The sequence below is a fragment of the Hyla sarda genome, chromosome 5 (genome assembly GCF_029499605.1).
Source record: "Hyla sarda isolate aHylSar1 chromosome 5, aHylSar1.hap1, whole genome shotgun sequence".
Classification (NCBI taxonomy): domain Eukaryota; kingdom Metazoa; phylum Chordata; class Amphibia; order Anura; family Hylidae; genus Hyla; species Hyla sarda.
The window spans coordinates 21160072-21173816 of NC_079193.1; the positions used below are offsets into that span (position 1 = coordinate 21160072).

Sequence of the window (13745 nt, forward strand, 5' to 3'; positions counted from 1 at the left end):
GAGTTGTAGTTTTGAAACCTCTGGAGGTCCGCAGGTTGAAGACCACTGCGGCCTTCGACATCATCCAGCCCCCTCTCACCCCCTTTAGTTCTGTACAGTACTCGCCTCCGCTCGGCGCTGGTCCGGTGCTGCAGGACTGTCCGGTGAGGAGGTCGTCTGGTGGGATAGTGGTTACGGGCTGCTATCTTCACCGGGGAGGCCTCTTCTAAGCGCTTCGGGCCCGGCCCCAGAATAGTCACGTTGCCTTGACGACGACGCAGAGGTACGTTCATTACCAACGTACTTCTGCGTCATTGTCACGGCAACGCCTCTATTCTGGGCCCGAAGCGCGGAGAAGAGGCGCCCCCCGGTGAAGATAGCAGCCCGTAACCACTATCCCACCGGACGACCTCCTCACCGGACAGCCCTGCAGCACCGGACCAGCGCCGAGCGGAGGCGAGTACTGTACAGAAATAAAGGGGATGAGAGGGGGCTGGATGATGTCGAAGGCCGCCGATGGCTGCCCGGGCTTGCTGGGAGTTGTAGTTTTGAAACCTCTGGAGGTCCGCAGGTTGAAGACCACTGAGGGCGGATGATGACAAGAGGATGATGAAGGGGGGGGTGGGATGATGACAAGGGGATGATGAAGGGGGGGTGGGGATGATGACAAGGGGTTGATGAAGGGGGGTGGGGATGATGACAAGGGGATGATGAAGGGGGGTGTGGGATGATAAGGGGATGATGAAGGGGGGTGGGGATGATGAAGGGGGGTGGGGATGATGACAAGGGGATGATGAAGGGGGGGTGTGGGATGATGACAAGGGGATGATGAAGGGGGGTGTGTGGGATGATGACAAGGGGATGATGAAGGGGGGTGGGGATAATGACAAGGGGATGATGAAGGGGGGGTGTGGGATGATGACAAGGGGATGATGAAGGGGGGTGTGTGGGATGATGACAAGGGGATGATGAAGGGGGGTGGGGATAATGACAAGGGGATGATGAAGGGGGTGTGTGGGATGATGACAAGGGGATGATGACAGGTGATGATGATGAGGGTCTGGATGATGACAGGGTGATGATGATAAGGTTGTTAATGATGGGGGTCTGTATGATGACAGGGAGGATGATGTATTTCCCACCCTAGGCTTATACTCGAGTCAATAACTTTTCCTGGGATTTTGGGGTGAAATTAGGGGCCTCGGCTTATTCTCGGGTCGGCTTATTCTCGAGTATATACGGTATATAAGTTGTTGTACACCAAAAGTCACAGTGTACAGTCTTTTTCGGATGACTGGTTGTATCCCTACAGGGGTTTGTCCTGAGCCACTCAGAAAAAGCAATATGTCACCCCACCACCAGCATCTTATACAGTATACAGCAAAGTAGTGTACTACACATAATATACACCTACAGTGCACATAATGTACATGTACAAGTCATGTACACATCTAATCAGTCACATACAGTAGGACTGTATCACCTAAAATTACACAGTCCCCTCCAATGTCATATGTCAATGATGTCTAATATCATATGTTCTTGTGTTCGTGCACAGGATACTTTCCTGGCCAGAAGGTACTCCAGATGCTCAATAATGCACGTAATCAAGTACAGGGTAACAGAAATGTCAAATGTTATCTACAGAATGTCTAGCATAAAAATGTCTAGCTTAAAACTAATACAGTGTTCGGGGGAGAAGTGTTTAAATGCCAAGGGACCCCAGTAGCCAAGGCATTGGGCAGAAAGCCTCAGGCAACCCAATCTGAAAATATCTCATATCAAGTATTAAGTATAGTCATGTATAGTATATTGTCTCCATAGTCAAAATGTCGTACATCAGTACTAGTCATAGTCCTTATTAATCCTGTTCTCAGTTAAAAATAAAAATTTAAATTCATCAGAGCATGAATGGACATTATGGACAATTATACAGAGACTCCAAATATTCCAAATCAAATACCAGCCTGGAAATGGATGTTTATTTGCAAAAAATGCCCCAGGACTGCATCCGGGCCCCAAGGCTGCTTCGACCCCCAATCTTGACAGAACCTGTCGTCGAGGGCGACTTATGTTAAGCAGGGGGGTTTGTAATGTCCAAGTACAGAACATAGTTCTGTTCTACACTTAGGCCCTGTCAAGTTGAGTCCCTCAGTGACCTGGGGGCTCTCGAGCAGTGTCTCCCCCTGCTGTTAGTACAATGTTATTTATTGTAATAGGTATATAGTCAGTATGCTAATGTATAGACAGTATAAAGGACATTTGGAGGACCAATGTGATTGCCTGAAGGACCTTTGAGAAGTCACGTTATGTTTATGTTACCCAGAGAGTCACCAGCTTAATACATGACCCACAGCTTGACCTATGGGCTATTGGCTCAGCCCCCCCTTTGTAACGGGGCGGCCATTACAATTTGCTCTTTTCTCTCTCTTTCTACTGGGGTACAGTCAGGACCAGATGTCTCAGTGCTAGTGTCCAGCTACATGGAAGGCCTCAAATCTACCGTCACTTCCAGTGAGTCAAGTCTATGTCTGCTGTCACTACCTACAGTCCAGTCAAGCCTAAAGTCAACGATCTAAAGTCTATTACAAGTATAATTGGTCCCATCAAGCTGCGAGGTCCTTCTGTGTTCCTGGCCGCTTCTCTGGGATCCTGGCCAAGCTGTAGAGACTATAACAACTGTCTGACATCAGTAAAGCCTCCGTTAAACCATAACCTGGTCGTGGACTCTCATTTCACTGCCTAGCCATTGGGATAGCGAAGATATCGTTTGGGTGGTTCCCAATACCCAAAAGCCACTCTGGCGGCACGAACATTAGGGGTTAATAACACCTTACCCCTGGGGTTAATACCATCTGCCCCACCTACCTACACCGCTACACCCCGAGGTCCCGCCATTCACCGTGGCTCACCACACATCCCTCACCACACATTTAAAAAAAGACATGGTCTGGGGAGCTCCCGGACCTGTGTCTTGCCTCCTACTAACACTAGCTGAAACTGATTACCTCACTTCCAGTGGGAGGATATATCCTGCCAGGGAGGGGCCGACTTTTTTTTCCTAGTGTCAGCGCCTCCTAGTGGCAAGAGCATATACCCATCAGTATAGGTGTCCCCCCCGACAAATATTTTTTATTGCCCCACTGTATTTCCAATACTGTCGGAATAGTGTATTCAGTTGGCAGCATTCATAGGCTCTGTTCACACTGTCTGTCTATTCACTGGAAAATATAACTCATACAGTGAACAGATATCAAAGGGTGTCATTCTGACTTCTATTCGAGTCATTTAGGTCAAGGTTTTATTTCTTCTTGCTTTAAAGAGAACCTGTTGTCAACAAAAACTTTTTATATAAATGTAGATAATACCATTATATGTATATTTGTAATATACATTGGTTAAAAAAAATGTGTATATTTTTGGGTGAAAAAATGGTGTCCCTGCAGCTATTGTCTGTGTGTCTCTATGAGGAGTCCGAAAACAGGAAGTGAGGGCGGGACAAGCAGGGATCTTTGCAGACTCCTGGCTTGTCAATCATCCTGATGTATGAGCCAGGAACATGTTATAAAGCCTCAGTGCACACTGTCCTGTTTTTTCTCACTGCACAGAGCCCTGCTTGTCCTCAGTGTACAGAGCCCTGCTTGTCCACTCTCACTTCCTGTATTTGGACTCCTCATAGAGACACACAGGCAATAGCTGCAGGGACAAAAATATACACATTTTTTAACCAATGTATATTACAAATATACATATAATGGCATTATCTACATTATATAAAAAGTTTTTGTTGATGATAGGTCCACTTTAACCCCTAAAGGACTTTTTGCACTTTCACTTTTTCCTCCTTACTTTTTAAAAATCATAAACCTTTCAATTTTCCACCTAAAAATCCATATTATGGCTTGTTTTTTGCATCACTAATTCTACTTTGCAGCGACATTAGTAATTTTACCCAAAAATTCACAGCGAAACGGAAAAAAAAATCATTGTGCGACAAAATCGAAGAAAAAACGCCATTTTGTAACTTTTGGGGGCTTCCGTTTCTACGCAGTGCATATTTTGGTTAAAATAACACCTTATTATTCTGTAGGTCCATACGATTAAAATGATACCCTACTTATATAGGTTTGATTTTGTCGCACTTCTGGAAAAAATCATAACTACATGCAGGAAAATTTATACGTTTAAAAATGTCATCTTCTGACCCCTATAACTTTTTAATTTTTCCACGTACTTGGCGGTATGAGGACTCATTTTTTGCGCCGTGATCTGAAGTTTTTATCGGTATGATGTTTGTTTTGATCGGACTTTTTGATCACTTTTTATTAATTTTTTAATGGTATAAAAAGTAACCAAAAATACACTTTTTTGGACTTTGGAATTTTTTTGCGCGTACGCCATTGACCGCGCGGTTTGATTAATGATATATATTTATAGTTCGGACATTTACGCACGCGGCGATACCACATGTTTATTTTTTTTTTATTTACACTGTTTTATTTTTTTTTATGGGAAAAGGGGGGTGATTCAAACTTTTATTAGGGAAGGGGTTAAATGACCTTTATTAACACTTTTTTAAAACTTTTTTTTTGGAGTGTTATAGGTCCCATAGGGACCTATAACACTGCACACACCGATCATTGTTATCCCATAGGGACCTATAACACTGCACACACTGATCATTGTAATCCCATAGGGACCTATAACACTGCACACCACACTGATCATTGTTATCCCATAGGGACCTATAACACTGCACACACTGATCATTGTTATCCCATAGGGACCTATTACACTGCACACACTGATCATTGTTATCCCATAGGGACCTATAACACTGCACACACTGATCTCTCATGCTGATCACAGGCGTGTATTAACACGCCTGTGATCAGTGTTATCGGCGTTTTACTGCTCCTGCCTGGATCTCAGGCACGGAACAGTCATTCGTCGATCGGACACCGAGGAGGCTCTCCCGGTGTCCTGTAAGCTGTTTGGGATGCCGCGATTTCACCGCGGCGGTCCCGAACAGCCCGACTGACTAGCCGGGATAGTTTCCCTTTCACTTAAGAAGCGGTGGTCAGCTTTGACCGCCGCTTCTAAAGGGTTAATACCGCACATTGCCGCGATCAGCGATGTGTGGTATTAGCCGCGGGTCCCGGCCGTTGATGAGCGCCGGGACCGACGCGATGTGATGCGGGGTCGCAGCGCGACCCCGCTTCATATCGCGGGAGCTGGCGCAGGACGTAAATAATTAAGGGGTTAAAGGGGTATTCCATGCAAAAACTTTTTTATATATATCAACTGGCTCCAGAAAGTTAAACAGATTTGTAAATTACTTCTATTAGAAAATCTTAATCCTTTCAGTACTTATGAGTTTCTGAAGTTAAGGTTGTTCTTTTCTGTCTAAGTCCTCTCTGATGACACCTGTCTCGAGAAACGCAAAGTTTAGAAGCAAATCCCCATAGCAAACCTCTTCTAAACTGGGTGTTTCCCGAGGCAGGTGTCATCAGAGAGCACTTAGACAGAAAAGAACAACCTTAACTTCAGAAGCTCATAAGTACTGGAAGGATTAAGATTTTTTAATAGAAGTAATTTACAAATCTGTTTAACTTTCTGGAGCCAGTTGATATATATTGATAAAAAGTTTTTGCCTGGAATACCCCTTTAACGACGCAGGACGTATATTTACGTACTGCGCCAGCTCCCGTGATATCACATCGCGTCAGTCCCGGCGCTCATCAACGGCCGGAACCCGCGGCAAATACCACACATCGCCGATCGCAGCGATGAGCGGTAATAACCCTTTAGAAGCGGAGGTCAAAGCTGACCGGCGCTTCTAAAGCGAAAGTGAAAGTATCCCGGCTAGTCAGTCGGGCTGTTCGGGACCGCCACGGCGTCCCGAACAGCTTGCAGGACACCGGGAGGGCCCTTACCTGCCTCCTCGGTGTCCGATCGGCGAATTACTGCTCCGTGCCTGAGATCCAGGCAGGAGCAGTCAAGCGCCGATAACACTGATCACAGGCGTGTTAATACACGCCAGTGATCAGCATAGGAGATCAGTGTGTGCAGTGTTATAGGTCCCTATGGGATAACAATGATCAGTGTGTGCAGTGCTATAGGTCCCTATGGGATAACAATGATCAGTGTGTGCAGTGCTATAGGTCCCTATGGGATAACAATGATCAGTGTGTGCAGTGTGATAGGTCCCTATGGGACCTATAACACTGCAAAAAAAAAAAAGTAAAAAAAAGTGTTAATAAAGGTCATTTAACCCCTTCCCTAATAAAAGTTTGAATCACCCCCCTTTTCCCATAAAAAAATAAAACAGTGTAAATAAAAATAAACATATGTGGTATCGCCGCGTGCGGAAATGTCCGAATTATAAAAATATATTGTTAATTAAACCGCACGGTCAATGGCGTACGCGCAAAAAAATTCCAAAGTCAAAAAAAGCGCATTTTTGGTCACTTTTTATACCATTAAAAAATGAATAAAAAGTGATCGAAAAGTCCCATCAAAACAAAAATCATACCGATAAAAACTTCAGATCACGGCGCAAAAAATGAGTCCTCATACCGCCCCATACACGGAAAAATAAAAAAGTTATAGGGGTCAGAAAATGACATTTTTAAACGTATAAATTTTCCTGCATGTAGTTATGATTTTTTCCAGAAGTGCGACAAAATCAAACCTATATAAGTAGGGTATCATTTTAACCGTATGGACCTACAGAATAATGATAAGGTGTCATTTTTACCGAAATATGCACTGCGTAGAAACGGAAGCCCCCAAAAGTTACAAAATGGCGTTTTTTCTTCGATTTTGTCGCACAATGATTTTTTTTTCCGTTTCGTCGTGAATTTTTGGGTAAAATGACTAATGTCACTGCAAAGTAGAATTGGTGACGCAAAAAATAAGCCATAATATGGATTTTTAGGTGGAAAATTGAAAGGGTTATGATTTTTAAAAGGTAAGGAGGAAAAAACTAAAGTGCAAAAACGGAAAAACCCTGAGTCCTTAAGGGGTTAAGGAAGTGCAAGCACCATATACAGTAATTGTATAGTGCACAGTGTTGGTTTGGTTTAACATGGTGGGTATGAATGATGGATGCCACAAAGTGGTCTCTGTCATAGCTGTATGTCAGGGGAATACATCAGGGATTTATCCTGGCGTATACCCCTAACATACACTGCGCAAAGCATCGTTACAAAAGCCTTACATGTATGGTTGGCAAATCCACAGACCGCAGTATAGATGCGGCTTTACCTGTTTTTTATTCATGTGCCGCACTTTTTCACCTAAGATTTTTTTTTTCTTCTTTTTTTTTTTTTTTATATTTTTTATTACATTTTTTTTTTTATTTTTTTTTTTGGGGGGGTGGTACCGCCCCAATTTATATATTTTTCAAACCATGGTCCGTGGGGCAACCGTGAGGAAGTCTGAAAGCAGGGTGCAGGGTGAAGCATACGCAATGACATCGGACGTCATCACTCCGCTCATGGGCGAGGCAGCAAGTGATATTACGGAAGCATACTACTATAGTGTGCAGTCCTCTCTATCCCCTCCCTGCACCCATCTCTACGAACATGGACAGAACTGTCTGGCTATACCACTGCTTCCCAACCGCGGTGCCTCCAGCTGTTGCAAAACTACAACTCCCGGCATGCCCGGACAGCCGTTGGCTGTCCGGGCATGCTGGGGGTTGTAGTTTTGCAACAGCTGGAGGCACCCCGGTTGGGAAACACTGGGCTATACAGTTACAGCTGCACAGTCCTCTCTATCCCCTCATCTCTATGTTTAGTGCAGGGAGAAAACAGGAACACAGCAAAGTGACGGCTGAGGTCAGAGACTGGCAGCGCCACATTCTCATTGTACAGGGGCAGAATTTACAGCGGGGTAAACCAGAGCTCCGTTAGTCTTTAGCACCCACAGGGGCTGATTCTATGCTATGTATGCTCTATATTTATAGAGATATGTATATTTATAGCACCGCTCATCCAGCCACTTGACAGGTTTGTTTATGATTCACAGGGTGGGGACCCCCCAGATAAGAACCTGTAAAATTCCCTCAAATAACAGGATCTGTCAGTCAGGAGGTGAAGGTGAATGCATTAAAGGGTACCTTTAATCAAAAAAACTTTTGATATATTATAGATTAATGTATGCAGAATAACTTTCCAATAGCATGTTATTAAAAAATATGCTTCTTTCTATTTAATTTTCCACTTTGAAAAAATGACCACTAGGTGTCTCCCTACCAGTCCTTTTTTTATAGATTTCAGACTCATGCTGCAGGGACACAGACAAACTCCTTGGCAGGGAGCAGTGCTGAGCTTGTCTGTGTCCCGGCTGCAGTCTGAGATTTAGGACTCCAGCATAAGTCTGAAATCTATAAAAAAAAACAATAAAAAAAAAAAGGACTGGTAGGGAGACCCCTAGTGGTCATTTTTTCAAAATGGAAAATTAAATAGAAACAAGCATATTTTTTAATAACATGCTATCAGAAAAATATTCTACATACATTAATCTATAATATATATCAAAAGTTTTTTTGATGAAAGGTACCCTTTAAGTCCTCCAGCAGACAAAGTGTCGGTGTAACATTACCCATCATCCTCCGAACATTATGTGTAATCCTCTCCACCGGGTTTTTATTGTAAACTGTCGGCTTTATAAAAAAGAGAATTTATGGAAAGTGCGAATTAATGATTTCCTCCTGAAGTTCGGGAGAACTTTACGCGTCGGATTTATAATGTGTGAGTGTTCGGGCAGACGGGTCGGTGGCGTGGATCCATCGAGGCATCCAGTAATGAGTCAACCAGTCAGCGCGGCCAGGGTAATACTTCTCAAAGATCTGACGGTAGAAGTAACCTTCCTTTGTCTTGGGAGGATTGAAGGGAAACTTTTTGGCAGATTTCTCCAGCATTAAGTCATCAACCTGGAGATAAAGATGCCGGAAACAATGGTCATTCAATCAGCAACAATGTATCAGATGGAGGTTCCATCAGTTCTTCACATGGACAATGGGTTCTCCCACGAACATAAGAATGGCGCACAATGACCTGGAAAAATCGCTTAGGTCTTCTAACCGATAAATGTTTTCAGCGGGAAGATTCCTTCACCGAGCGCAAAATTTAAGTTCTGCTATCTGAGTGATTGTTTAATGGGCCATAAAGCCATAGTTTTTAAATTTCATTTTTCATAGAGGAAGTTTAATATTTCAGGACCAGGGACAGCATCAAAGCAAAGATATATATAGCAGGGCTGGTTCGGTTATTTAAAGGGGTACTCCGGTGGAAACTATTTTTTTTTTTATCAACTGGTGCCAGAAAGATTTGTAAATTACTTCTATTAAAAAATCTTAATCCTTCCAGTACTTATTAGCTGCTGAATACTACAGAGGAAACTCTTTCCTTTATGGAACACAGGGCTCTCTGCTGACATCACGAGCACAGTGCTCTCTGCTGACATCCCTGTCCATTTTAGGAACGGTGCTCGTGATGTCAGCAGAGAGCTCTGTGCTTCAAAAAGAAAAGAATTTCCTCTGTAGTATTCAGCAGCTAATAAGTACTGAAAGGAGTAAAAAAAAAATGTAATAGAAGTAATTTATAAATCTGTTTAACTTTCTGGCACCAGTTGATTTAAAAAAAATAAAAATAAAAAAAAAGATTTCCACCAGAGTACACTGTCATGGGCGATGTCACTGCAAATTGCAAAAGTTGGGAGAAGTAGCTGATCTGACGGGTGTTAGGAGTCGGACTCTGATATTAATGTCTTCTTTAAAGGGGCACTCCGCCCCTAGACATCTTATCCCCTATCCAAAGATAAGATGTCTGATCGCGGTGATCCCCCCCCCCCCACTGGGAACTTCCGCAATCTCTCCTGCAGCACCCCCTGTCATCTGGTGCACGGAGAGAGCTTCGCTCCGCGCCTGTTTAATGACCGCCACGCCCCCTCCACGCCCCCTCCCATAGACTTGGATTGAGAGGTGGGGTGTGACATCACGGGGGGGCGAGGCTATGATGTCACGATCCTCCAGCCCCTGCCTCGCCATTAAACAGGCACGGAGCGAAGCTCTCTCCGTGCACCAGATGACAGGGGGCGCTGCAGGAGAGATTGCAGAAGTTCCCAGCAGTGGGATCACCACGATGTCTAGGGGCGGAGTACCCCTTTAATGTAGAAGATGAAGTGCGCAGAAGACGATGGACAGGTAGCGGTGTGTTTAGTAAGAGTTGTCAAGGCCTAAACTGATTCTGATCTTTAAAACCTCAATATTTTTGTACACTGTATATTAGGAATAACAATTGCAATATAAATGACTTCTTTCCCTAGATTCTTCACATATTGCTATACTTACAATGGTGCTGGGTGAAATTTGATCTTCTGGCTTCCTCTTAAAGGGGTACTCCCGTGGAAAACTTTATTATTATTTTTTTTAATCAACTGGTGCCAGAAAGTTAAACAGATTTGTAAATTAGAAAAAATTGGGGTATGTGCAGCTCACAAAATAAACTAGTCGAGGCTAAATGGAAAGTATTTACACCAAAAAATACAAATATAAAGTAGTTTATAAAGAAAAAAGGGGGGTACCAAAAAGCCTCTAGACTAATACCATAAATGGTACATGATGATAAAATCGCAAAGAAATAGAGTCGGACTGTGCTTCACTTTAGCTGATGAACAATATTTAATATAAAATAATTACAAATAAGACATAAATGTAAAAATAATATAAATAGTATAAATCAAATACATAAATATCACCTTCCACAGGGCCCTTGTGGGGAGGTAATAGTAATAAAATAATTTAATAATTTAAAATCCGCATGTATGATATATTCTTCCGCTAATCCAGTATTGTGTAAACCGGCATAGTTCACTTTTTATAAAGTCCACTCCGTGATCGTAGAATTAGAAACAGCTCATATAGTAATATAGTTACCAATTCCCATAGATGATGTAATTGTATGGCTGGACGTCCGAGAGGGAGATGACAAGTGCTGTGGAAGCTATGTCCAGCGCTGGCATGCGCTTGTGGTGAAGGGCCCGGTTGCCACAGGCCTAAGAGAAGTCGCCAGTCACGGAGTTTGATGGATTACTCCGGAGATGGAAGCATACTCGGAGACAGATGGATCTACTCCGGGGACAAAGCAAAGCCTCGTGGAGGATCTCTCAGCGTCTGATGGTGAAGCAGGTAAAATACAGCCAGGTGTAAAAGCAGCGTACAACGGAGCTTGGCAGGAGTGGTATCGGAGGTAGGAAGTTACGGTTAGTGGATTGCGGTGGTCATGCGGTAAAGGTCTCTTTCTCTAGACGCGTTTCAGGGTACTTTGTAGACGACCCTTTCCTCAGTAGAGATATCAGAGATTTTAAATTATTAAATTATTTTATTACTATACTATCACCTCCCCACAAGGGCCCTGTGGAAGGAGATATTTATGTATTTGATTTATACCATTTATAATATTTTTACATTAATATCTTATTTGTAATTATTTAATATTAAATATTGTTCATCAGCTAAAGTGAAGCACAGTCCGACTCTATTTCTTTGCGATTTTATCATCATGTACCATTTATGGTATTAGTCTAGAGGCTTTTTGGTACCCCCCTTTTTTCTTTATAAACAGATTTGTAAATTACTTCTATAAAAAAAATCTTAATCCTTCTAGTACTTATAAGCTGCTTAATCCTACAGAGGAAATTCTTTTCTTTTTGGAACACAGAGCTCTCTGCTGACATCACGAGCACAGTGCTCTCTGCTGACATCTCTTTCCATTTTAGGAACTTTCCTGAGTAGGACAAAATCCCCATAGAAAACATATGCTGCTCTGGACAGTTCCTAAAATGGACAGAGATGTCAGCAGAGAGCACTGTGCTCGTGATGTCAGCAGAGAGTTTTGTGTTCCAAAAAGAAAAGAATTTCCTCTGTAGTATTAAGCAGCTAATAAGTACTAGAAGGATTAATATTTTTTAATAGAAGTAATTTACAAATCTGTTTAACTTTCTGGCACCAATTGATTTAAAAAAAAAAAAAGGAAGTTCGTGACGAATCGAATTTACTGTAAGTTCGCTCATCTCTATTCTGGACCCCTGGAGAGCTAAGCATGGTGTTTGTTGATCTGCACTTGTTGATGAGATATGTTGAATGCATTACTGTACCTGCTGTTCAATATGATCCTGCAAAAAGGAAAACCAGGATTTCTTTATAGATGTTAGTCCATCACTAAAAGCTTCTTTGGGTCTCCACAGAATATCTTTGGGTAGAAGGTTGGACGTCTCAAAGGCTTCTCTCAGGAGGTATTTTTCAACTCCATTCTGTGCAGAATAAACCACAGTCACAACACGGCACCTATCCAGACGTACAAGTATAATGTACAGTGATCCCTCAACTTACAATGGCCTCAACATACAATAGTTTCAGCATACAATGGTCTATTCTGGACCATTGTAAGTTGAAACCAGACTCAACATACACTGCTACGGACAGTCCAGATCTGTGAAACGTGTCAATGGCTGGAAGAACCGACCAATTAGAATGGAAATTCACTGGTAAAACCCCTGTATTACTGAAGTGTATGCACTGACTGGTGTCTGGTAGCACCCCCTACAGTACAGGTTGGTATTACATGTTCTGTACTCTTTACCTGTATTACTGAAGTGTATGCACTGACTGGTGTCTGGTAGCGCCCCCTACAGTACAGGGAGGTATTACATGTTCTGTACTCTTTACCTGTATTATTGAAGTGCATGCAGTGACTGGTGTCTGGTAGCGCCCCCTACAGTACAGGGAGGTATTACATGTTCTGTACTCTTTACCTGTATTACTGAAGTGTATGCACTGACTGGTGTCTGGTAGCGCCCCCTACAGTACAGGTTGGTATTACATGTTCTGTACTCTTTACCTGTATTACTGAAGTGTATGCACTGACTGGTGTCTGGTAGCGCCTCCTACAGTACAGGGAGGTATTACATGTTCTGTACTCTTTACCTGTATTACTGAAGTGCATGCAGTGACTGGTGTCTGGTAGCGCCCCCTACAGTACAGGGAGGTATTACATGTTCTGTACTCTTTACCTGTATTACTGAAGTGCATGCAGTGACTGGTGTCTGGTAGCGCCCCCTACAGTACAGGGAGGTATTACATGTTCTGTACTCTTTACCTGTATTACTGAAGTGCATGCAGTGACTGGTGTCTGGTAGCGCCCCCTACAGTACAGGGAGGTATTACATGTTCTGTACTCTTTACCTGTATTACTGAAGTGTATGCACTGACTGGTGTCTGGTAGCGCCTCCTACAGTACAGGGAGGTATTACATGTTCTGTACTCTTTACCTGTATTACTGAAGTGCATGCAGTGACTGGTGTCTGGTAGCGCCCCCTACAGTACAGGGAGGTATTACATGTTCTGTACTCTTTACCTGTATTACTGAAGTGTATGCACTGACTGGTGTCTGGTAGCGCCTCCTACAGTACAGGGAGGTATTACATGTTCTGTACTCTTTACCTGCACCAGAGTTGGCGGCCGCATATTACTTTTTAGGACACTGTGTACTGTACAGGACCCTGAAGAAGCTCCTGTCCTCCAGACCAGTGTTTTCCCAAGCAGGGTACCCCCAGCTGTTGCAAAACTACAACTCCCAGCATGCCCGGAACAGCCAAAGGCTGTCCGGGCATGCTGGAAGTTGTAGTTTTGCAACAGCTGGAGGCTCCCTGCTTGGGAAACACTGACATAGACAGTGATTACAGCTCCCAACAGATCT

General features: G+C 43.3%; 1 protein-coding gene across 4 annotated transcripts in view; it reads right to left on the reverse strand.

Moving 5' to 3' along the window:
• Positions 1-8553: 8553 nt before the first annotated feature.
• Positions 8554-13745, reverse strand: part of ASNS (asparagine synthetase (glutamine-hydrolyzing)) — a 42714-nt gene continuing 37522 nt past the window's right edge. For 3 of the 4 annotated variants that reach the window (XM_056518964.1, XM_056518966.1, XM_056518967.1), the window contains exons 11-12: positions 12145-12300; positions 8554-8920 (exon numbers count right to left, since the gene is read on the reverse strand). In XM_056518964.1, coding sequence (XP_056374939.1) covers positions 8717-8920; positions 12145-12300 — 360 coding nt within the window. In that variant the 3' untranslated portion in view covers positions 8554-8716. The remainder of the gene's footprint in view (positions 8921-12144; positions 12301-13745) is intronic. The other variant, XM_056518965.1, reaches the window with a different exon arrangement.